The sequence below is a fragment of the Cenococcum geophilum genome, assembly GCF_001692895.1.
Source record: "Cenococcum geophilum 1.58 unplaced genomic scaffold K441scaffold_4, whole genome shotgun sequence".
In the NCBI taxonomy this organism is placed as follows: Eukaryota; Fungi; Ascomycota; class Dothideomycetes; order Gloniales; family Gloniaceae; genus Cenococcum; species Cenococcum geophilum.
Genome location: NW_027137562.1, coordinates 5112624 through 5135842, shown reverse-complemented (window position 1 = coordinate 5135842; position 23219 = coordinate 5112624). Strand labels below are relative to the sequence as shown.

Genomic DNA, 23219 nt, shown 5'->3' with positions numbered 1-23219 from the left:
TCCGGCTCGTCCTCTGCCCAGTTAGACACAATGAAAAAGCCACAGGATGAGTACTTCACGTTGTCCTAATCCGACTTCGCCGTGAAGCGGATGAATTTTCGAATGCGACCGATCCCTATTTCCGTATGATTGTCGGAGGCTTGTGGGGGAATGAATTTCACTGGTAGGTGCTATGCTTCTTCACATGAACCAGGAACATTTGTAGATTTTGGGAAGGCTTTGAAGTCTTGTTGCTATCATGAATGAAACGCCGCCAGAGGATTGGCAGAGAAACATGGTTCATATTCTGCAACATAGGAAATCAGATCGGCGGGAAAACATGGGTGTTGGAGAAATGCGAAGCCGTTTCCCTAATTAAAGACTGCAGATGTCTTGGAGCGGATTGGCTTGCCTGTTCGGAGTGAGGAAAGGTTGATCTTGCCGGATATTGCACATAGATGTTGTTTCATTCTGAATAGAATGCTCCTCCTAGACGGATACGCTGCATAGAATCGGCTTGATTTTAGCGAGAATAATCTAGAATCCTACTACAGCGTAGTTGTAGAGCATTTCTCGAAGCTCCAGAGAGAGATTAAGAAAACTAGTATCTGCCGTAATCTCCGTGAAAAGTTCTCTGCTGTGAGAGACCTCCGGGGCTGCCAAAAGGTACGCAACGGTTGGCAAACTAGTGTATGCGATTTGTGGAGGGCCGCACCGTCTACACGGGAGAAGTACTGGATATGATAAGTACTTGGTTATGCGAATATAAGCTGGAGTTATTACCACGTCTTCGTGGATGCTGTGATGCTAGACGTACCTGCTCCTGTTTGGGCTAGAGAATTTGCAGTTCATGGCGGCAGCCATAATACACAACACCATGGTCATGGGATACTTTTGTGCCGTACGGTAGAGGAACTCAGGGTATCCAGTTCGTATAGGACTGGCATGCCAAGACGCGTTGAATGTTCTTCAACCTTCCTGGCTCTTGACGCTGGGTTGACACTAGAGGACTAAAGGTCATAAGCGAACCTTGTAGGGCTCTCCATCCGTCTTTGATAGTAAGACTTGTCTCACCAAATCTATACTCAAAACCTGCACCTGAACACGCCACACAATTATGTGTAGACTTGGGCTTGATAAAGGTTTCTCAGCAGATTTGCAAAGCTATTCGAATTTTCTTCGAGCCGCGGAAACCATCCTGAAGCCTTTTAACAGAGCTACATGCCAACAAGGGCTTGGGCAGCATCTCGAAAAGTTCCAAAACGCGCTGTGCACTGTAGACAATCGTCTGCGTGTTACGCTCGCTCAGCTCTTGCCTATTCTATGCTCTTCTCCTGAAGAAAGGCTGATGACCTCAGTATGGTCCGAAAGTCTAGGTCCAGAAGTCTGACTACTTTCTCCTAACATTTTCTTGATTTCTTTCACACCGAACTTTCGCATCCGCATTTGCATCACGGAAAGACCCTTGTTGACTTTGTCCGCATCGTGTGCGCTAATCCAAGCTTTGGCGAGCAGGTTCCGCACAATCTCCAGGCCGCCAGGGGAGCCAGCCGCGATGTTACCTCCTAGATACCATGGATTCTCAACACGGTCGAAGGAATGTATAAGCAGACTAAGCGGTAGCGCTGCTTCAGAGACGAGGTGTGATGAAGCGTATGGCCGAATAATATCATAGGACACGCCGTGTGGAGAGTAAATAACCGATAAGGTTTTCTCGCGATCGTGATAAGGAGACGGGACAATTGTTCGAGGGGTGGATGATATCGTCCTCGGCGAACCCGGTGATGCCGGTGGAGTGGGCGGAAGGTCCAGATAAGAGCCAGGAAGAGCGGACAGTACACTGCAAGGTGGTCGGTAGGTTATTCCAATGGCGTTGTGCAAGCCTGATATATCCCTCTTCGCAGGCATAAGAGCGATGGTGACTTCACCGGGAGACGCTCTTGGAGAGAATGGCGGCAAGATAAGACGATATATGGAGTTCAGGTTTTCTTCATTGTACTTTGTCAACGTATGGATGCGGGACGGATCGAAATGCTTCCATCCTCGGATCTTCTTGGCAGCTGCGGGAGTTGCTAGTATGGTCGAGAGACTATCCGGTGGTAGCTGACAGAGAGTCTCTTGATGGCAGTGGTCTGGCTTGTCTTGAGATATCAAGATGATGTCCGGTTCCTCATCCAGTTCTTTCAGCGAGGATATACATGGCGGGGCCTTTCGTTCTGTTATGGAGAACTTCGGGCTGAGGATCTGGGCGGAGCCGGAGAGCCATGGATCGATGAGAACGGTAAACGAGCCAGGAAACAGGCCTGGGGAGGAGGTAGGAGCTACGGGTGGCGAAAAGGTGAGAAGGAACGAAGTATCACCGTTGAGGGCTTTCACAGTCAAAGACATGTCTCTTAACGAGGAGAGGAAGATGTAGAAGTGGTGCTAACCATGGGGATAAGGAAGGAAAGGGTAGGGCGACTCTGTCTAAGACACAAGCAAACGGTGGCCATGTCAGCTCAAGAGGGCTACTCGAGCCTACAGGAGGCTGATGGAGCAGCTTCATCTTGCCCCCAGAGAGTGAAATCGACAAAGTCACCAAGCCACCGAGGTCGGCAGGGTAGTTTCTGGCGACGCTTATCACCGAGAAAGGGGGTGTGGAAACGAGAGGAAAGGCGGTGCGAGGGCCATGCAAAAGTTAAAAAATACTTGGCATCTGCGAACATCAGGACCGTCGAGCCAGCCGTTCGATGTTGTCGTGTGGGATGCAGTGGGCGGACGGACGAGGTCATTCGAAGAGTCTCCACCAGTCAAAGAATTTCTTTCGTCGCCAGTGTCTCGCGGGGACAGCAGATTGGTGCTTTGTTTGTCGCTCGCGCAAAGAAATTGGCGGCCGACCAATCAGAGAGCACAGCCCACGGTTGCAATCGAGGCGGGCAGTCGAGCATCGAAACATCGGGCTGAACACCTCGGCACTACTTGTTGGGTGGACGCGGGTTTAAGAATGCCCAACGTCACCACGGCAGGGCAGAGTCGCGAATTGATGCACACTGGGATGCAGCTGCCCTATTGGAAGGGCCCACCGTCCACCACTCATCCCGTCGCAGCGGCTGGGGCGCCGAGAGGAACAGGTCACGACACCCCCCGAAAAGCAATTCTCTTTGATTATTCGCTCTATATCTGGAGCCAAAAGAACTCTATGAAGCTGATGAAGCTGATGAAGCTGGCGAAGCTGACGATTGCACTAGACAGCTTTTCTTTGCGCGGCTTGCTATAGGATGTGAGACAATATGTAGGTCATCCGCCCTGCAAAGCCCTCCAACCTTTCACGGAGGACCGCGCGAAAAGCAATTTCCCCTTCCTTTAGGGGCAGAGACCGCTTTAAAATCTTGTTGCTTAACTCTGGGGCCTTGTAGGGGCAGCCACTAGTCCCAAAAGGAGGGGAAAATCGCTTTTCGCGCGGTCCTCCGTACAGCTCCTGGAATCAGCCCTCTGATAGCCCTGGCACGCCTGGCCACCGGATCTGAACTTGCCCCTGCCCACATACAAAAAGCTTCATCATCAGCACTGGCTCCACTCCAAGCAAAGCAGTTGGCGCGTCTTCTGGCCACACTGTACATACAGGCCACGGCTGCTCGCCGCAATTACAGTGCTTTGAGCCAATGCGCCGTCGAACATTTTGCATTGCCTTCGGCGCTGCGCTTGGTGACCTCCCTTGGTGAGGATGTATCAGCTCAGCTCCTTGTTCTAGAAAGGGCAACTAGCTTAACCACTTTCTGCATCCCCGCTCTTCACCTAACCAAGTCCCACCTCTGTGCCCCTCATTATCACCAGCAAACTTCTTCCCAGCACCCGTCGAAGCTCTAAAAGCTTTCCGTGTGCTATATACAGCTGTTACTCAACCTTCTTTAAAGCTCCTCGAGCTTGCTTCGAGCTATATTCCAGCTATATACCTGCCATTGATTGTTCGCTCGTAATCCAGCTTCTCGTTCAGCCTTGTCCTTTTCGCGCGCACACACGCACGGCCCCCTGTCTGAGGGTAGATGCAGCTGGGGATGCCACCTCGATCTTCTCTCACCAGCTCATTCTCTTTGTCGGATGAAAACAACGTGGTTGTCTGTCCGCTGAAGAATCATGATGGATCCGGCTGTCGCAAGCGCTGCACAGGCGTGAGTGCTCATATCCTCAACCTCGCACTGCCCTTTGCTCTTCGCACGTCATTGGTGCTATCAGCCACAATGCACTTGAATAGCTGGAGTAACGAGCTTTTTCCACTGAGCAGGAGAAACGATATCGCTCCATGCAGGAGCATATCCGTCGCGCGCATCCTGAGCACTACATTTCGAAGCTTCCAGCGACGGAGGAAAGCTTCACGTTAATGGTCACCACTCCTCCGTCAGAGCGACCACCACCACCGCCAGCCCAACCAAACATTTCTGCGCCCTCGGGTCTGTATCGCGCTGTCAAGCTAGCTTAAACTGATTCTGACGTCTCAATTAAGGTTATGGAAATGACATCAACGCCTTCTATAATAAGGATTACAGCTCGAGCACCCCACGGACATCAGACGAGCTCCGTCGAGGTTCCCTATTACCAGCAGCAAGTGCTGCAGCGGCGCTGGCGCAACTGCACAATCACCGTCCTGACTATGATTGGGATTCAGAGCCGGTATTGCAGATTCTTGTTTTTCTCCAGACATCGCTAATAAATTCTTCAGGAAGCATCCTCTGAACCTGAGTCAAAAAACTATAAGCCACGAGCCCGATTCGCGCCTGTTGCACAAGAGCAACACTTTAATGCGGATGAGCCATACTATACTTCTGCTTCTTTGCAGCGCGAATTGCTTCCATCTTCGCTAGCAAGATCTCCTCCTGGACGGTCTTCAACTCTTCCTCCAGTTCCTCGTTCAGTCAAGCCTGCACGATCTCGAAAGTCGTCGGTGATGCAAAATTCCCGTAAGCCAAAGCATGAACGGACCAAATCCAAGGAACATGTCAGGAGGATGAGTCACGATAGGAAGGCATTTTCGGCGGAGCCACAAAGTGCTGCAGCATTGTACGGAAAAAGATGGGAGGACCTCATTGACGCAGCGGCATCTGCGACGGAGGAAGACAGCCGAGACCTGACACCTGTGAGTATTTAGATTCCAAAGAGTAAAGAAAAGGCTGACAGCAGGCCATAGATACCTGCATCGCCTCATATGTCGCCACACATGGTTAATAGAGCGTCTCTCCCTCCATATGTTGCTTCCCAATTTCATTCTTATACAGCTTCGCCCCTGCAAAATGCCTTAACACCCCCGCCACCTGATAATTCCGACCTCCAACCGTTCCCTTCAGTAGAATCATCAATTGAGTCGACCCAGTCCGGACAGAATTTTCATATTCATTCGCAAGGGCTTTCAGACCCATCTCCGACATTCCCGCAACCCGTACAGATATACTGTGCCGCATGTCGTCGGCTCTCCATACTCAGAGAGAGTTATGCGTGCACAGAGTGTATATGTGGATTGTGCCAAGAGTGTGTCGATGCCTTAGTGAGCGAGCAGACGCGAGGGCGAATAGCACGATGTCCACGATGCGGCGCCATTGGCGGGAAGTTCAAACCTTTTCAACTAGATATCAGATAAGTATAAAACAAAAGTTATAAACGCAATTTGCCTTAAGTCTGTTGATCTGCAGTTTTATCTCACTCATTTGTTGGCGTTTTGGAGTTGGTGTTCCGATTGGAAATACCTTAGATTCTAGGACATCTGGGCGTGTTGGCGACATTTAGCTAGTGTCTTTTCTGCATAGAGCATCGAAGAATTTATGCTTTGGGGGGGAAACGTGGAGCCCGGGAATGGCTAAAAAAACGCTAGGATTCCGGATTAGATTTGGTAAATAGGGCCAATTTGGATGTAAGACATTCGGAGGGTGGGATACCTACTCACTAGGGGAATAGAGGAAGGAGAGAAAGAGATAATTGTTCCATGTGACGACAATTGCATCTGCATCGTTCGCGACGTTATCTGCTCCGACTCCTGAGGTTGGCATAATGGGAAACTTGAAAATGATCGCCACTTGCGTATGGTGTTGGTGAAACCTAATGAATGAATGAATGAAATGGCAACGTGACTATCGACTCATAAAGTGGTTGCATGCCCGCTCGTGCCCTTAACTTTTGCGTGCATCCGAGACACCTCCCCTCTAGCTCCAATTCTTACTTCTGGAAACCTTAACAACGGCCAGAACCCGGCGCAGCACGCGACAGAAGATCTTTTGCAAATCACGAGCCCGTCTAGTAGCGCCCACGCTGTGACTGCAGCTCTCAGCTGGGTTGAGGTCGTAAATGTAGACTTGGAGCTCGTGACACAGCAGACGAGTCAGATCGTGAGCTCCGAAGCGCACAGCTCGCGTGCCCGAAAGCGGTAACTGCCAATAAACCGTGCTCTCCCCACCGCACAGCTCGGATCGGCCTGAACCCTGCATCACACCGCCTGCCATGGCTTGTTCGGGCGTCACGGCTTGCTGCGCAGTTGCCCCGGGTGCTGCCGTCGGATTGCCCGTGGGGGAGCATGAAACCCGGGCGGTTTGGATTTGGGGAAGACTGGGCGCGTTTGTCTGCAGGGGTAGGGGGCGCGGAACGGTGCTAGTGCATGCTGGTTTGGGGATGGGGGAGGGTGCATGCAGGGCGAGTCAGGGTGCGGAAGGATGGGTTTATAGGTAGCCTGCTGGCCGGGGATTTGGCCTTGGGTTAACGTATCGTGCGTTCTCTATCTCTATTTTATATCACAAAATTTTCATTCGATCGTTCACACGGATTTTGCCTCCTTCACGTGGTTACGTCTGATTGGCATTGACGAGACCATTTATTTTATTGCACTCTTTTGCCTGCTTGCGTACTACTTCCACCATGACGATATACAATATGTGCTGGTTTCTCTCCAAAATCTCTTCGACGCGCCGGCTGGAGGAGAAGAATAGGCAAGATGAGCAGACGCTATTGAAGAGAGAGGAGGAGCCAAAGTGGGAGGGTGGAGAGGTGAGAAGGAGGAAGGCGGCTCATAGGAGGATTGATTCTGTCGTTTCAGATGACGGCGTCGTGCTGCCCGCACAGGTTATTCTAGCTTTAGGTAAGATATTTTTGGGATATTGCAGCTTTGTGGGATGATTGCTAATATCATTTTACTTTAGCTGAAGAGAAGGGAGATGGTAGAAGAAGTCGATTTAGGGAGGAGCTAAACGAAGGGGGTGCTGGGGAGAGTACATCTGAGGTAAGTGCTTGGACATTATAAACAGCAAGGCGAGTGACGGAATACTGATATAACATAGGAGTTATAATACTTCTCCACCTAATCACGAATTAATGGGAGGATATCTCGGGCGCGGCTAACCCTTCATTATACCCTATTACCTACTCTACCTACTCCCCATCACCTTCCACCACCGTTTCATCTTTCTGCACCGGCGTTCCAGTCTTCGGTGGTCCACCTGCTCGTGGCGGTCCCCCTATCTTCGGCGGAGGAGGTACAGACCCCGACTCCGTCGACGGCGCATGGTCCTGCTCGCGACTCTTCTGCTCGCCCTCCTTGAAGTAGTCGTCCAGTTCAGCCGTCGGCGCCGCATACACGTGGTGCGCGCGGGCTTTCTTCGCTTTCCCGGCACCACCTGTTGGCGGTGGTGGTGACTTGGACTGGAACGGCATATTGGCTGGGACAAGAAACTCTGGCGCTGAGGTGGGCTGGATCGAAGAGACCGGCGTGCTGGACGACGACAAGAGCCGTTTCTCGTCAAGAGCCGACTCGAAGAGTGTTTCGCCCGGACCGTGCGGCGGTTCTTCGAGCGGCGCGGGGATGCGGTGCAACGCGCCGAAGCCCAGCACACAGCCTAATGCACCTTCGCCACCCCAGTTCCGTGACGGCGTGATAGTGACAGGACGTGTGACGTTGTATTCATGGTTGTAAACGAAGAGCCGAAGGGGACGCTGCATGTACTGCTTTTTTTGTGAGTGAGGGCGTTCTGGGTTTGATCCTGTCGAAAGGATACGTTGCCTTCTTGCACATGATTTGTCCAGGCCATGAAAGATGAAGGATTTTAATGAAAGGAATATGTTTAATGAAAGAGATGAATACTTTTTGTAATGAGAATAGGAGGGAAAGGAATTATATTATGAATACTTACATCTTCAACCAACTCCCCCAAACCTGACTCTCCTCGTACAAGACCCTCAGGGCTACCGATTACATAGTCACCATGAGGTAGGAGACCGGCTACATCCGCAGGAGAGTTTGGTATGACATCTAGAATGTGCCATACGTCCTCAGCTGCAGAAAGAGGTGTCCATTGCAAAGCCATTCCAAGTGACGGCTTCTCTGCCGGCACGAGTACATAAATTTCACGAATTTTCTGCCCCTAGACTGAGAGTTAGCATAGGCGGCAATTCAGACAGGTGGCTGGACGATGCCTTCGCGCTGAAGATTCCTAAGCTGATGGTCGAGCCGGCACAATTGCGGACTTCCATGGCAAAAAGGCTGGGGTCTGGATTGTCCTGGAGAGTTACACTTAGTCATTCATTTAGATTGCGCAGAGAGTATGGAGGTCTCTCACTATTGTTCGTCCGTTGATGCCGATAATGAAATCGAACCACGGCTCCAAGGGGATTTCTGGGTTCGCGTTTCGTAGTACTTGAAACCCGAAAGCCCCATATGTGCCTGACCTCTGCTCATTTGGGTCAGCGTCGAGATGCGCGATGAATCGATTGAGTGCTCCGAACATGCTGTCTAGAAGTAGTGTTGAGGAGGATGATGATTGCTCAGGGCCAGGTGTTGGAATCCGATGCGGTGTGGCCATAGCTTTGGGAACTCCGACCTGGTTATTTTACTGCGCTAATTCTTCTGCTGGAGTATCTATATTTCGGGATTGTGTGGGAAATTCTCTTCTTAAAAATTGAACAGTCTAAATTAGTTTCGAAGTGTTAGACAGGTGGCTCTATCAAACCTCCCAAAAATATAAATGCCTAGTGAAGCTGGCAAGAATGCTTCCCAGACAAGCTAGCTGCTTACAGAATAAGTAGGACCAGCTCTCGCTTCGCCAGCCCTACGATTTCCACTTCCACTCCTTAATGCAGTACAAGCATAGACGCATTCTACTTAGCTGCAAGGGTCTGTATAGACCATTCTTAAAAGGCTCCCTGTAACTGCACAGCATGGCGACCTCAGCCCCACCAGAAGTCGACGGCATATTTCATTATGAGTCCGTCAATCAAGTCCCTGTGGAAATTCAGAAGTCAGTCTTCCATTGCAAATACTTCGAAGGAAAGCTTATTGAATCTTAGATATTGGCACCAGCGGCACATGATATACTCAAAATATGACGAAGGTATCTGGATGACCGACGATGCCTGGTTTGGCATTACCCCCGAACCCGTAGCTAAGTAAGCAAATAGAGTAGCAGCAAATACAGACTCTGTTGACTTGTTGTAGCATGATAGCAACGCACGTGGCGGAAGGGGCGCCGAAAGAGAAGACGATGATCATTGATGCTTTTGCGGGCGCTGGTGGCAATGCCATTGCTTTTGCTCTGTCTGGCAGATGGGAGCGTGTCTTTGCCATCGAGAAAGATCCTAAAGTGCTCAAATGCGCGAAGCATAATGCTGACGTTTATGGACTAGCTAACAAGATCTGGTGGATTCAAGGGGATTGCTTTGATGTTATTAAGAAGCGATTCTCTGCGATGGGTAAAAGTGCTGTCATTTTTGCTAGCCCGCCATGGGGCGGTGGGTCCTTGGTCTTGAGCCTCCATTATTGCGATATTGCTGACAATACTATAAGGGCCGGGATACACGTCAGACGTTGTCTTCAATCTATCTACTATGCAGCCGTACAGCCTTGAGGCTATCTATACGCCTTTTGCAAAGGTCACCAAAGATATCATACTGTATCTTCCAAGAACGTCAGACCTCAACCAACTAGCCAAGTATGCCCCAGAGGATAGGAAACTTGAAGTTACACATTATTGCTTGAAGGGCGCTAGTAAGGTATGCGAGACGATATATTTGTTATTCCTTGTGCGTTGGATACTGATTTTAAGGCATAGGCATTGTGCGTTTATCTCGGGGACTTTAAATTTAACTCATGACGTCTGTGGAATGTCACAATAAATTACTACTAATCGCTAGGTAGATGAGCATGTCTGACCCTCGCGATGTATCTCGGACATGTTACAGGGCGTGCGGGCGCATTTTTAAAGGAGGAACCGCGACTTCCTAAGAAGCACTTATTTACCAGACACGCCTGTTTTACTGTGGTGATAGTCTGTATGCAAGAAGTGAGGTGCGAGCAAGCGTCTCAAATTTGATGTCTTAGGAGATTTTAACGTCTGAAATAATGCAAGGAATTGAAAGACCATAGAAAGTTTTGCCCTAGTATTGTTGCGTAATATTTCACGTCGTGAGGCTGGAAACCCTTGCATCCTGGCTATTAATTACTCAGTCATGCCTTGAATGCGTTAATTTTTTTTATCTTAAATCAGACGCTTTGTAGTAGAGTTTTAACCGAACTCGGTTAGATCAGCACGTGCTTAGTCACGGGGCAGGATACGCTTATATCTGCTCCCTATATTTTATAATTCTTTTACGGAGCATCTAGGAGCTTAATAGGCGTCGCTTTAGTAAGAAGTAAGTTTTTTAAGAATTAATTTTTGTCCTTTTCTACGAGCTATATCTTAACTATCTATATCTAACTTTTTATATAATAGAGCTATAATATCGCCATAATATAGAGGCGATAGAGAAGATAAAGAGCCTTCACCTTGTAGTGTTTTATAAGTAATTAGTTAGACCTAGAGAAGTACGTTAAAGTATGAACTATAAGCTCTTAGACTCTTCGTGGAAGATTTTTTGGAGCACAACGGTCCGTCCGTGCGCCCCCAAACGAAGGGTCTTATTTTATGAATACATTTTATATTGTGCACGTGATCGCATCGCATACGCACGGCCCACTTGGACTGCGGAGGCGACTTCCCTAATGCTCAAAGCCGACCTACTCCTCTCCATTAGACGTGCCGGCGAGCACATTCTCGACGTTGACAACCGGCGCTTCCGTCGCATATGCTCTACGCATATTACCGACACCCGCAGACCATCCTGGAAGCCCAACCACATTCTCTAACGTGCCACTGGCCTCTCGAACCTCGATGCAGTTGGTAACTCACCTCCGCCGCTCTCCCGCTTCACCGCAGGCCTTCACTTCTACCTTATGAAGCACTAGCTGGCAGATATAGCTGCGCATATACTACATTCTCTCGCATCTAGCTTTCTACTTCCTGGTTCAGCAGTGTCTAAACTCAAGATGCCTCACGCGGTGGGAGACACCGAAATACAGGATGAGCATGACGACGCGCTCATCAACAAGCTCTTCAACGACCCAACACAGAATTTCGATTTCTTGGACCGCGATCTTGATGTGGGGGAAAAGGCAAATGATGCTGTGGACTTCGAGGATATTGGCGATGATGATCTTGCTGAGGACGAAGATGATGTCAACGGGTTCGGTACCAACGGCAGAGGGGATGACGAAGATAGGGATATGAGCGGAGGAACCTTCTCAGATATACCAGGTGGTGATGCCGATGATGACGGTTTTGACGACCTATTCGGAGACCTTCCTTCATCCCCAACTGAGGAAGCTTCGCAACAGAAATACGTCCTTCCTCCGAGTACAATTTCAAGCGGTATAAGTCTTCCCGGCCCCACGAAGTCATCAGAACCTCGGGCATCAATAAGCGGGACTGAGCCCGAAGCTGGCCATCAACTCACCTTTCGCGATGTCAACTACGGGGCAACGGTGGAGGAAGATGAAGATGATGAATACCGAGAACAGCGGGAGCTATTTGCACAGGCTCAGAAGGAACGAGAGGAACGACAACGGAGAGGTGCAGGTGCTGCGGACTTGCTTCCTCCCCCTAATTCTGCCCCCGAAATCTTTGAGCAGATATGGCCTCGGTTCGAACAAGATAAGCCGCCTCGTTTCTCACAGCTGCTGCCTGCGAAGCGAGCATTCTATATTGCAAAGACACCTATCAAACCGCCAAAACCTATACAACCCACAAAGGTCAATCTTGACATTCTGCAAGATCAGGAACGGAGCTTCAAGCTCCCTAATGCTGTTTTAGCCAACAAGTCCGCCCGTCAAGTCGACGCGGATCAGAATGGAGTTGTTATCATTACTGATGGCGCACGGCATGAGAACAACAGTAGTGATGAAATGGAGCTGGATGCTTTTGGTAACGATGACGAAGAAATGGTTGGTGGTGTTACCTGGCAGGACCTAAATGTTATCTGCGAGGATTGGGAAGTTCCTAGTCCTGACACAATATCTGTTGATGAAGAAGCGGAGCCTGCTCTAGTTGATGGTTTTGAAGACGATGATGACTGGACTCTCGATCACACACCGCCTACTAAGGTAATGCTCAATATAATAGACATCGCGTGTGACGCTAATAATTTGGCGCAGAAACGGAAAGCTGGGAATAAAGCAGCTCCTTTGCCTATCCCGATCTACAATAATTCATTTCCTTCTTTCGATGACCCCGAACTCACTACCGCAAGGTTGGCAAGGAAGATTATCCTCGATTTAAATGATCCTCAATTATTGATTGACATCCAACAACCCAACGCGGAGCAGAACAAACCCCGCAAGGTCGGAGCAGATTTCAGACGAGATGTTAAAGGCAGCCTCAGCAAGTCCATATTCCAACGGTACAATATTTCCAACGACGAAGCCTATGATGCTCTCAAAGAAAATCATCAACACAAAGTCCGCAGCACGCTTGGACATATGGCCGTGGAGCATGGCATGCCCGCTCTGAAACTTCAATACCCATTCTACCAAGTCAAGCTTAGTGACAGAGAGGCTCGTTCTTTCCATCGGCCGACTTTCCACTGCAAGACAGGTGAAAGAGTATCTATCTTGCCAAACAAGACAGTAAAGAGGAAGCGCGTCAAAAACCTAAAACCGCAGGAAGCATTTGTGAAAGCAGAGGACCTCACATTAGCAGACAATTCAAATATGCTACTATTCGAATATTCTGAAGAGTATCCCACGATTATGTCGAATTTTGCAATGGGTAATAAATTAGTTAATTATTACCGTCGGAAAGATAACGAGGACAACTCGCGCCCTAAATTTGACCTCGGCGAGACAGCAGTTCTTCTGCCTCAGGATAAGAGTCCATTTTCAATATTTGGAGATGTAGAACCGGGCCAGACAGTTCCGGCTTTGCATAATGCTATGTTCCGAACGCCAGTTTTCAAGCATGATCCGAAGTCTACTGATTTTCTTATGGTTAAGAGCACCACTGGCGTCGACGGGTCTAAATGGCATCTGAGAAATATTGAGAATTTGATGATCGTTGGACAAGAATTCCCTTCAGTAGAAGTTCCAGGAGTTCATTCTCGGAAGGTCACAGAAGCAGGGAAGAAACGCTTGAAGATGTTATCCTTCCGTATGTACCGAAAGAACTTGGAAGCAAAAGTCAGGGGACCTATTCTAAGCAACGAAATGATCCGCAACCATCTCCCTGGAACGGATGTAGCTCAGAATCGTTCCAGAATGAGGGAAATCATGCAGTACGATAAGGACACTAGCTCCTGGAAACCAAAAGATGGTGAAATAATTCCAGATGAAGACACCATGCGATCGTGGATTAAGCCCGAAGACATCTGCCTAATCGACTCAATGCAAGTCGGCAATCGTCACCTGCAGGACGCAGGTTACAACAAAGCCGATGTTGACGAGGATGATGAAGAGAACGATGGGCAGACCCTTGATGAGAAGCTAGCTCCATGGCAGACTACTAAGAACTTCCTCAATGCTTGTCAAGGAAAAGCAATGCTGGAGCTTCACGGTGAAGGCGACCCTACTGGGCGTGGCGAAGCATTCAGCTTCATCAAAACTTCCATGAAAGGCGGATTTAAAGATCTCGGTGAGAGTATTGGGGACAAACTAGATGCGAAGAGAGTCAAGGAGCTTGGTGGGCATAGCTACAATGTTGCACGCCAGCAGAGACTATATGAAGAAGCCATCAAACGTATATGGGCCGCTCAGTCACAAAGCCTTTCGTCAATTATGGAGCATTCTGACACAGAGATGGACGTCGACCATGTAGATGCGGAGCAGGCCGCAGGTCGTGGAAAGACGCCCAGGTCTGAATTTGGTACCCCAGCATTTCATCATGACGATGAAACAACTAGTCAATTTAGTCGATTCAGCAACACGAGCCAGAAGGGCAAAGTGCTGAAGATTTCGCGCAAGGTCCGGAATAAATACGGTAATCTCGAGGAAGAGCCTATCATCGTGCGCGATCCCAAAGTTATTCGCGAATATGTTAGACGCCGACGAGCCGCAGAGCTCAGTCAAATGACGTGAGTAGAAGCCTGACCGCTTTGAATTTTTTACTGTATTACTAACTGTAATAGGCTTGCGGACTTGAAACCGACTGGAGACGCGGAGTACGATGCTCGACAACGGAAGCGGTATGTCCCGACCAGCCTAGGTAATAAGTCCTCTACTGATTGTGATTGTAGACTCGAGGAGGAGCTGGCCCGACTCCAGCGCAATGCCGAGCGCCGCGAAGTCCGCGAAAAAGCAAAAGGCTTACATGTTGTCTCGGGATCGACTCCCGCAACCCCCAGCTCACCAACAGCTGGGCCCTCGAAAGTTGCTGGAACTCAGCGGAAGTGTGCCAATTGCGGCCAGGTCGGACACATCAAAACCAACAAAAAGTGCTACACTCCTTTTTCCTTCTCTTTCTAACCTTTCAATATTTCTCTTCTCTACTTTCTAGACTATTTTTTCCTACTACTTCCTCAACTACTTTCTATTCTCCTGGATTAGTACGCTGAGCTAACGCCATCCAATCGCTCAGGCTTTGTCCTATGCTTAACGGCACTATGGCCAAACAGAACGATGTCTTCGATGATGCGACCTTTAGTTCGCCTGTCACTGTTGCTGCAACACCTTCAGCTTCACAAATCGGACCGTTTGCGGGCTCACCAATGTGAGCTCTTCGAAACTGCTTCGTTGCTGCCTGGAAACTTTAGCACAGCGCTATGAATACGGGCAGGTAGATCTTGTCTATTTTAGCGTGCATATAATTGCCGTTTTAGTTAATTCCCAGAGTGCGGTTATCGGCACCACCATGGTATTTGGTGTGTTCGCGGGAATGGAAAATGCATTAGGGCGGCGTTCATCTGCATACTCGACAACTGTTATTTGGAGACATGTGGCAGTGTATTGGGCAAGATTAGGTCGCGGCCTTTAGTCACGGCCATGGCTTACGCTTTTTACTGTAGCATATGTAACAATCGAGCGCAGTTGCAGTGAGTTCTGATCTGGCGCTTGAGGCGTGATTGCTGTTTGAAACGCCAATGTGATTGTGGAATCCTTGTGCGACTTACTGCTAGATGACAAGCATCGCAAGAATAAAACAGGCTAAGTATAAGTTCCCACAATAACTCACTATGAGCGACACAAGATATCTAAGCATCCAGGATACAGAATTTTGTCATACTCCAAACTCGATGAGACGTGCTTAGCCTATCATATTCGGAAAGCGTGGGATATCCACCACCACCTGACAGACAAATCACACGTCGCGTATTTCTCCGACAGCGGGAGATCACGGGATAAAAGGTAAGCGCTAAACAGTAGAATCAAATGCTGGCCCAAAGAATAATGGGAGATATCAGGCTGAGGAAAAGTGGCTGTGGTGAGTGAGGCGAAGTGGGCGCGAGAATCGTAACAACACGGGACGTGGTTGAGGCCGCATCCTACGTGTCAGTTCTGGAACAGCACAAAAATGAGCATGACGGTAACAGGCAGTAATTGTTATGAGTCATTAGATCAGATGAACAGAGATTTAGATTGTGTTCTAGATGGTCGGACTAAGGCAGCAGTAGGCATGATGATGGAGGCCAATGAAAGGGAGGGGAAGAAAGAGGAATTACCAAGTTGAGAGATGGAAATTGACGAAAGGAAGGGAGACCACGTCAGAATCGAAGGGCAACGCCTACAATGCGGATCTAGCGCCCTAAGTGTCCGCCTATTTTCCTTGAGAGAAAACGTGAAAAGTGCTCCAGGATCAAAAGGTGCCTTGGTCCTTCCGCATTGAGTTTGGCGTTCTTTGCTGCGGGTGCCGTGGCTTGTTGATCTGATGCTACTCCATCGCTTTGCCAAATCGTATAAAAGGAAAGGTCCCCGCGCCTCGCGCATCTGATCGCCCTCCACGAACTTCTCGAGCTCTCACCACCACAACCCATCCATTAACTTTGACGCAAAGTCTCTCGTTCGAAAGCTTAAGTCTCGCACTTTCAATCCTTACCACAAATATCCACAATGCCTCCTAAGAAGTCCACCACTGCCGCGCCAAAGAAGGTATCCGGCGCCGCTCCCGCCCATGCATCCTACCAAGGTAAGCCGTCGCATGCACAACTTCACCACACTGTCGCACAATCATGGCGATAGCTTCATCGCGATCGCTGATCATTGCTAATCAATATATATAGATATGGTCAAAGAGGCTATTATCAACGTGAGTCTACATTTCCGGGCGCATCGTGACCCCCGCTTCGAGATTGCGACGACTCCTCGCGCTTCCGATCACAACTCCCAACACATTGTATAGCCAGAGCAATATGCTAACGCTTTGTATTCGACCTCCAGCTCAAGGAACGCAATGGTAGCAGGTCAGTTCTCCCGTCCTCGAGCTCGAGTTACTTCCCGCGCCACGTCATTCGCCTATGTCAGAGAGTTGTCTGCTGACCTGTCCCATTCCATTAGCCGTCAAGCCATCAAGAAATACATTCAGGCCAACAACAATCTCGGTGCCACTACGGATGCCATGTTCAGTAGCCACTTGAGCCGTGCTATTGCTGCCGGCGAGAAGAGTGGCGATTTTTCCCGACCGAAGGGTCAGTTCTCCCCAGCGTTACCGCCTATCCCTTTCGTTTGCCTTTCTGCTCTACCCATTTTACAGTCAGACTATATTATCTTCATCGTCATGTTCCTCATTCAACCCCTTCTCTGCATCTTGCTTTATCATTCCCAACGCGTTACTAATTTTCAACTCTAGGTCCTTCTGGTCCAGTGAAGCTTGCTAAGAAGGAGGCCAAACCTGCTGCTCCTGCGAAGAAAGAAGCCAAGCCAGCTGCTAAGCCCACCACCAAGGTAAGTCCTGAACATGAGCATTACTGTGAATAACCATTGAACTAATCACTCCTCCTGCAGAAGACAACTACGACTAAGGCTGCAAAGAAGACGGCCGCGCCCAAGAAGACCACCAAGGCTGCCGCACCTAAGAAGGCCGCTACGAAACCAAAGGCCAATGCTGGTCGACCACGAAAGACCGCTTCTAGTGTAGGTTATCTCTACGCCCTGCGCTTTATACCATGTGTTTAACATCTCAATAGGCACCAGCAGTAACAGATGAGCCTGCACGCATCCTGGGCAAAACCAAGTCTGGTCGTGTCACCAAGACCAAAGCCCCCGCCCCCAAGCAAGCAAAGAAGGCTGCGGCAACCAAGAAGACGCCGACGAAGAAGGCAACCCCGAAGAAGGCTACTCCCAAGAAGGCAGAGGCATAAGCGCACCGCTTCGTTGTCTTCTTTTCCTCTAATATGATCTTCGGTTCCAGGTATCAAGGCGTCTTCGAGATCGTCGCTAAAAATCCAATGGCGCCGGCCGGAGTATACTTGATTACATTGTGTGATATCCTCCCCTATGTTTGGGGTTTTGCTATGACGGTTGGTAGGAGGAATGGTGGAGGGTCTTGTCACGGGTTCCCTTTGTTACGCGCATGATGCTGGGCTATAGTTTCTGCATAGCTGATCATCTCGCGCCTCATGTTGGGCGGAAAGGCGTTCAAAGGAGTGGGAACTGTACTGTGATTTTTTATTTGGTCCCGGGTCATGCGTACGTGTTGTACAGGTTGTAGAACACAAATAGGTAGCAACGCAGCGTTCTGCGAAATCGAACTCGGTTGCTTGATTCAATGCTTCGTTGTATTTGCCTGTTTCTTCTAGAACTCGAGACCGTCACCAAATGTCAACAAGACCAAGACGCGTATCGGCTGGTGGAGAGTGTTCTTGCCTTTTTAAGCGCTGATTAATAAGAATTAGATTAGACTAGGTGCGCAGTCCTAGGAAGCTGTGGCTAGGTAAGCCCAGTGGCTTGAGCTTGAGCCCAGCGAAACTAGGCGGACGGGTGTTACCAGGCTTTGCGGTACCATTGCTCAACCATCAGGATCAATTGATCAGTGTAAGCACCTCTACTTAGTCTTGCGATGCAGTGTACTCGATATGACTATTCACTTTTCTCGTTCGTACCAATTTCAGCACCCCAGTTCCATCTCAACTCCTCGTCCGATACTATGTGACCCCTTGACCACAATAACCCATACAGTACCATCTGCCTCACTGTCCTCCTATACGTCCCGACCAAAGCACTGCTACTTCTCCGTCCCTATACCGGCACCTCCGGCCTCCCCCGCTACCACTGCGGCGCAGAGTCGTACGCGCTCATCGCGGGCGCCAGGGACGGCATCGGGTCCGACCTCGCGCAAGAGGTGCTCTCGCGCAGCTTTAGCGTCGTGCTGCACGGTCGCAACGCGCACAAGCTCTCCAAGCTACAGTGCAAGCGCTCCATGTAGTCCCTGGGCTGCGGAGGAATAGTTGGTGCCATGGAGTAAGCGTGGAGTGCGCTGAGGAGGGTAGGCGCGGCAGGAAGGTGTTGTTTGCGGTGTTTAGGCATCTGGCGCTGATTTGGGGGCCGAGGGCGCCGTCAGAGCTAGTGAGGGATCAGGTGGTGCTAGGGATTATGGAGGGGCAGAGTGAGGGGGAAGGGGAAGGAGGTAGGAGGCTTCTTAGCCGTGGGCTAATAGGTTGTTGAACTCATTGAGACGTGAATTGACAGTAACATTTTCGTAAGAGTATAGAGAAACACTGTTACAGAAGGAAATGGATGGAAGTCAATGGCATGACTAGCGATTGGAAATAGTATAAGACAAAAAGAGGTGATGAGGCTGAGAAGAAACGAGGCTGGCAGGAAACAGTCTATACGCATGCATTAAGGATTGAATATTCTGTAGTGAGACAATTGAAAATTCAGATAGTACACACATTTGAAAAGCCAGTGAGGAATCGTGCGATACACAGCTGCAGAGGGTTCTGTCATCTTCCCCAGGATGAGCCATGTTTGCAAAAGCTTGTAGGTCCCAAATTGGAAGGATGCTATTTTTGCCACCTAATCTACATTCCACAAATTCTGCAGCCCAGCTCCCGCCACAATATGCGCCGCATGTCAGACTTGCTAGACACGTCTGCTCAGTGCGACCCACCGGAGGTTTTCTGCTGCGGTCGGTCCCCCACCCCTGAGGAGTGCATTTGAGATGCGACTGACGGCTTGGAAAGGCAGTGTTCGGAGGTGATATTGAATTATTAAAATGAATGACTGCAGCTCATCGCGGCCCGGTTTGAGACTTGACAGTGAGTGAAATAACCAATGTCGATCGTGTCTTGGTCATGTATAGTGCTTGTGCGTAATTCCGTCACCCCTTTGCTGTCGCTTCTCGGAATCTTGGACAGCCAGGCCGGTTCAGCCGTCCTGGAAAGTCGTCGTCTAGCCTTGGCGCCGTGGGTCCTGGGCCATGCTTTGTCCTGTCGGCCAGACGACAACATTTTCCCATCTTCAACACCCAGCATCGTCACGTCTCCCATTCTTCTCTCCGCCCAGTTTATACTGAGCTCTACAGGGCCTCTATACTGTTATCGGGGCCTGGGCTGTTCTCGCCTCCCGCCAAGATCCGCGCCTCAAATACACGAGTCCAACCCATACGAAGCCCTGGAGAAACCGCAAACTCCGAGTTGCCCTCCAGTGGGCCGCCTCCACATCCTTTAGGCGATCCATGGTCCCTACATGTTGCATTCCCTTGAGATGCCATCGTTCATGGCAGACGAACGGGATTACTCTGCCTTTGCCAACTCAGCAACTTCATACAGCTTCCACTCGCAGACCTCATTCGACAAGCAGCCTCCGCTAGGCCATGATGAAACCAACAGGTTACCCAATGGCCACGCTACAAAACTAAACGGAAATTTCTCCAAAGGTAACGGTACCATGCAACCGATACCGAACGGGCGACCGATCCGAACTCCGCCAAACCGGGATAAGCCGTCATCGCAGAAGGAAGACTCCGTCACCGCTCCCATAGAACATGTATTTGACGTCGAAAATGAGGACTGGCCCCTAGGCGCTGGCAGAGACACTGAGAAAGCTGATCGCGATGACGGATATTTTGCTGCAATCCAAAACGGAGAGACTGAAGACGGTTGCAGGACGACTCACGTCAAGCTCGAAGCGGTCAATGGAAATGATGGCATAACAGAATCAAAACTTGAGGCGCATCACTCACCAGCGAAGCCTAACAGTGAACTAACGGAAACTCCAAGCAGAAGTTCGTTACCAACACAGCCTCCGCAAACACCCAATGAGACCTCTTTACGCGTTCCAACCTCAGCACATCGACTTTCTTCCCCACCCGCTTTCATTCACCCCAATTCTTTAGTCCCCGGGCCCTCATCTTCCGGTTCAAGTTTACAACATCCACTTCGACAGCATCGGTATACACTAGAAGTTCCTAAAGTCACCACATCACGAACATCACGAGAGTATCAAAGCACAAATACGTCGGACGATGTCGTCTCAGTCAGCGGTCGATTCTCTCCCAATACGCCAACAAAAAGAAGAGGTTCGGTGACCCTTCCAAGGCGGGCCACGAGATCCATACACTCCGACATGCATCTTGAGGAGATATCGCAGGATGAGGATGCGGCACGGTGGGCAGAGCATTACAGGCAGAAGAGGGCGAGTAAGAGGAAGAGAAAAGAAGACGAAGACGATGATCGTGTGGTTGTAGGAACAAAAGTGGATCAGAACCATGTCAACTGGGTGACAGCGTATAATATGTTGACCGGAATAAGATTCACTGTTTCCAGGACAAATGCTAAAATGGACCGGGAATTGACTGATGCGGACTTCGAGACGAAACACAAGTTCTCTTTTGATATGTGGGTTTCTAAAAAAGACGTTACCTAAATTTTTTACTGACTGTAATGCAGCACGGGGAATGAGCTGACACCTTCAGCCAAATACGACTTCAAGTTCAAAGACTATGCACCATGGGTGTTTCGGCACCTGCGATCCATCTTCCAGTTAGACCCGGCAGACTACTTAATGTCACTAACCAGCAAATATATACTCTCCGAACTTGGATCCCCAGGGAAAAGCGGAAGCTTCTTTTATTTCTCTCGGGATTACAAATACATCATTAAAACCATTCATCACGCCGAACATAAATTTCTTCGAAAAATACTGCGAGAATACTATAATCACGTACAATCAAATTCGAACACGCTCCTCTCTCAGTTTTATGGCCTTCACCGAGTTAAGATACCCTACGGGCGCAAGATCCACTTTGTAGTAATGAACAACCTATTTCCCCCACACCGAGACATCCACCGGACTTTTGATTTGAAAGGCTCTACCATTGGGAGAGACTTCAGAGAGGAGGAGTTAGAGAAGAACCCACGGGCAACGCTGAAGGACTTGAACTGGTTACGGAGAAACCTACATTTGGAATTTGGGCCAACGAAAAAGAAGGCATTCATTGAACAAATGGAGCGGGACGTGAAGCTTCTTCAGCGGCTCAAGATAATGGACTATTCTTTGTTGGTAGGCATTCATGACTTGGAGCGCGGGAATGAAGAGAACCTCCGAGACAAGACCTTACAGGTGTTCCAGCCTGGAGGCGACGTTGCGGATGATCCCGCGCAATCCGATGTACTTATACGGACCCCATCGAAACTGGAAAATGCGCGGAAAGCCAAGGAGCTGAGGCAGATGATCAAGCACCAGAAGCCAATCCCCATGGACCAAACGACAAGTAAGATGCCAGACGAAATGAGAGAAGGAAGGAAGAATTTCTACTTCTACAACGACGATGGGGGATTCAGGGCAACACATGAGGATAATAGTCCTGGAGAGGAAATCTACTATTTGGGAATCATCGACTGCCTGACACACGTGAGTGTTACCTTGACTTACGCACGAGAACACGCACGCAAGTACTGACCACTTTCCTAGTATTCTTTGATCAAACGGGCAGAGCACTTCTTCAAAGGCATGGTGAACCAGGAACCTCAAATCTCTGCCATACCCCCCGAGCGCTATGGGGACCGCTTCGTCCGCTTTATCAGTGGCATTACCAAGACCCGCGAAGCCGCGGAAAAGGAGAAAGCCGATGCTGAGAACACCATCGATGACCCACGTCTCTCTGGCGTGAATATGCATCAGCGCGACCCCACAGAAATCGTCATAGAAAAGGCCGAACGACAAGCGGAAAGGTCAAAGCAGAGAGGCGCGTCTGAAGATGACGTCCCAAATCGAGAGATACGCACCATCAGGAGTCTATCTGCGGAGCGCGGTGAGCTAGGCAGCACATTACCAGTAGTAGTAGAAGCTGTCGAGTCTGCGAGCACGGGAGGCAGGAGTGGGAAGAGTAGTCCACAGCCACCTGCGCCGTTAGAAGAAAAAGAACTGCCACTGCTCCAGCCACAAGAGCATAAGCAGATGCCTCAGAGACCGCCGCCTACGCCACCGAAAGAGGCGAACAATGAACATGACGACAGGCCGCCCACTCCACCCAAGGATAACTATGAAGGCGGACGACAGCGTGGTCCACCCACACCTCCCAAAGATGAACTGGAACGAGGACGAGGCCGAGATAAAGAACTACCCCTCCCTCCTCCCATAGAAAAGGTGCTTCGAGTGAACTAATCGTCGATCATCGATTCGCCCCCTAATAATACTCTACGGCCTACCATCTCCCCCACGGCCTTTTCCTTCCAGTATCACTCTTTCCTTTGTCTCTAAAAAATCTCACGCCTGCATCATCGAGGTTCTTCTTACCCATCCGTCATTGTCCTGAGGCTGCATTATACCAGCGGCGCTACAGATGCTATTCGTCCTTGGGGTCGGGTTTTTTCCGCATCTTTACTTTCTTGTTTAACGTTTTCTCTCTCCGGCTTTATTTTCTGCTTGTGAAAGCACCCCCGAGCTAGCGATTCTCCATAGACCGGCATTTTTTTGGTTTCCTTGTCGGGTTCTGCGGAAGGAGAGCGCGCTGAATATGTCTGAGCGTGCGGAATGGATTCTTGTAAGATATCAT

General features: G+C 49.6%; 8 protein-coding genes across 8 annotated transcripts; 5 read left to right on the top strand and 3 right to left on the bottom strand.

Annotated features, from left to right (window-relative positions):
* Positions 1–1284: 1284 nt before the first annotated feature.
* On the bottom strand, positions 1285–2367 carry K441DRAFT_538794 (uncharacterized protein; the record flags this gene model as incomplete). Its single annotated transcript, XM_067642538.1, has 1 exon — positions 1285–2367. One exon carries the CDS (start codon positions 2365–2367, stop codon positions 1285–1287), a length of 1083 nt encoding a protein of 360 aa, XP_067509060.1.
* Positions 2368–4013: 1646 nt separating this feature from the next.
* Positions 4014–5587, top strand: K441DRAFT_537935 (uncharacterized protein; the record flags this gene model as incomplete). The annotated part of the gene is made up of 5 exons (XM_067642506.1): positions 4014–4127; positions 4241–4406; positions 4460–4626; positions 4676–5089; positions 5141–5587. 5 exons carry the CDS (start codon positions 4014–4016, stop codon positions 5585–5587), a joined length of 1308 nt encoding a protein of 435 aa, XP_067509059.1.
* Positions 5588–7076: 1489 nt separating this feature from the next.
* K441DRAFT_702967 (uncharacterized protein) lies at positions 7077–8783 on the bottom strand. Its single transcript, XM_067653438.1, has 4 exons — positions 8547–8783; positions 8404–8487; positions 8121–8351; positions 7077–7932 (listed from the first exon to the last, which is right to left on the bottom strand). The coding sequence occupies exons 1-4, from the start codon at positions 8712–8714 to the stop codon at positions 7363–7365; spliced, it is 1053 nt and encodes a 350-aa protein (XP_067509058.1). The 5' UTR covers positions 8715–8783; the 3' UTR covers positions 7077–7362.
* Positions 8784–9068: 285 nt separating this feature from the next.
* K441DRAFT_653148 (trimethylguanosine synthase) lies at positions 9069–10359 on the top strand. The gene is made up of 5 exons (XM_067647488.1): positions 9069–9224; positions 9274–9372; positions 9422–9714; positions 9770–9975; positions 10035–10359. Exons 1-5 carry the CDS (start codon positions 9145–9147, stop codon positions 10074–10076), a joined length of 720 nt encoding a protein of 239 aa, XP_067509057.1. The 5' UTR covers positions 9069–9144; the 3' UTR covers positions 10077–10359.
* An 808-nt stretch (positions 10360–11167) lies between these two features.
* Positions 11168–15323, top strand: K441DRAFT_653145 (uncharacterized protein). Its single transcript, XM_067647487.1, has 5 exons — positions 11168–12400; positions 12452–14361; positions 14416–14472; positions 14524–14721; positions 14865–15323. The coding sequence occupies exons 1-5, from the start codon at positions 11288–11290 to the stop codon at positions 14998–15000; spliced, it is 3414 nt and encodes a 1137-aa protein (XP_067509056.1). The 5' UTR covers positions 11168–11287; the 3' UTR covers positions 15001–15323.
* Positions 15324–16218: 895 nt separating this feature from the next.
* K441DRAFT_653143 (uncharacterized protein) lies at positions 16219–17941 on the top strand. Its single transcript, XM_067647486.1, has 7 exons — positions 16219–16409; positions 16504–16529; positions 16661–16683; positions 16778–16908; positions 17070–17164; positions 17225–17353; positions 17407–17941. The coding sequence occupies exons 1-7, from the start codon at positions 16334–16336 to the stop codon at positions 17578–17580; spliced, it is 654 nt and encodes a 217-aa protein (XP_067509055.1). The 5' UTR covers positions 16219–16333; the 3' UTR covers positions 17581–17941.
* Positions 17942–18767: 826 nt separating this feature from the next.
* On the bottom strand, positions 18768–19299 carry K441DRAFT_218929 (uncharacterized protein). Its single transcript, XM_067640584.1, has 2 exons — positions 19114–19299; positions 18768–19047 (listed from the first exon to the last, which is right to left on the bottom strand). Exons 1-2 carry the CDS (start codon positions 19166–19168, stop codon positions 18869–18871), a joined length of 234 nt encoding a protein of 77 aa, XP_067509054.1. The 5' UTR covers positions 19169–19299; the 3' UTR covers positions 18768–18868.
* Positions 19300–19927: 628 nt separating this feature from the next.
* On the top strand, positions 19928–22828 carry K441DRAFT_539701 (SAICAR synthase-like protein; the record flags this gene model as incomplete). The annotated part of the gene is made up of 3 exons (XM_067642566.1): positions 19928–21060; positions 21112–22075; positions 22136–22828. The coding sequence occupies 3 exons, from the start codon at positions 19928–19930 to the stop codon at positions 22826–22828; spliced, it is 2790 nt and encodes a 929-aa protein (XP_067509053.1).
* Positions 22829–23219: the final 391 nt, after the last annotated feature.

Bases quoted from the DNA above. Each gene is read 5' to 3' on its own strand.
- K441DRAFT_702967 (XM_067653438.1), bottom strand. From the start codon at position 8,714: ATGTTCGGAGCACTCAATCGATTCATCGCGCATCTCGACGCTGACCCA. The intron at 8,488-8,546 runs GTGAGAGACCTC...GTAACTCTCCAG, and splicing joins GCATCAACGGACGAACAATA to GACAATCCAGACCCCAGCCT. The intron at 8,352-8,403 runs GCATCGTCCAGC...CTCTCAGTCTAG, and splicing joins TAGGAATCTTCAGCGCGAAG to GGGCAGAAAATTCGTGAAAT.
- K441DRAFT_653148 (XM_067647488.1), top strand. From the start codon at position 9,145: ATGGCGACCTCAGCCCCACCAGAAGTCGACGGCATATTTCATTATGAG. The intron at 9,225-9,273 runs GTCAGTCTTCCA...ATTGAATCTTAG, and splicing joins GTCCCTGTGGAAATTCAGAA to ATATTGGCACCAGCGGCACA. The intron at 9,976-10,034 runs GTATGCGAGACG...TTTAAGGCATAG, and splicing joins GCTTGAAGGGCGCTAGTAAG to GCATTGTGCGTTTATCTCGG.
- K441DRAFT_653145 (XM_067647487.1), top strand. From the start codon at position 11,288: ATGCCTCACGCGGTGGGAGACACCGAAATACAGGATGAGCATGACGAC. The intron at 12,401-12,451 runs GTAATGCTCAAT...AATTTGGCGCAG, and splicing joins ATCACACACCGCCTACTAAG to AAACGGAAAGCTGGGAATAA. The intron at 14,473-14,523 runs GTATGTCCCGAC...TTGTGATTGTAG, and splicing joins GATGCTCGACAACGGAAGCG to ACTCGAGGAGGAGCTGGCCC.
- K441DRAFT_653143 (XM_067647486.1), top strand. From the start codon at position 16,334: ATGCCTCCTAAGAAGTCCACCACTGCCGCGCCAAAGAAGGTATCCGGC. The intron at 16,684-16,777 runs GTCAGTTCTCCC...CCATTCCATTAG, and splicing joins AAGGAACGCAATGGTAGCAG to CCGTCAAGCCATCAAGAAAT. The intron at 17,354-17,406 runs GTAGGTTATCTC...ACATCTCAATAG, and splicing joins CACGAAAGACCGCTTCTAGT to GCACCAGCAGTAACAGATGA.
- K441DRAFT_218929 (XM_067640584.1), bottom strand. From the start codon at position 19,168: ATGACAGAACCCTCTGCAGCTGTGTATCGCACGATTCCTCACTGGCTT. The intron at 19,048-19,113 runs GTGTGTACTATC...GCATGCGTATAG, and splicing joins TCCTCACTGGCTTTTCAAAT to ACTGTTTCCTGCCAGCCTCG.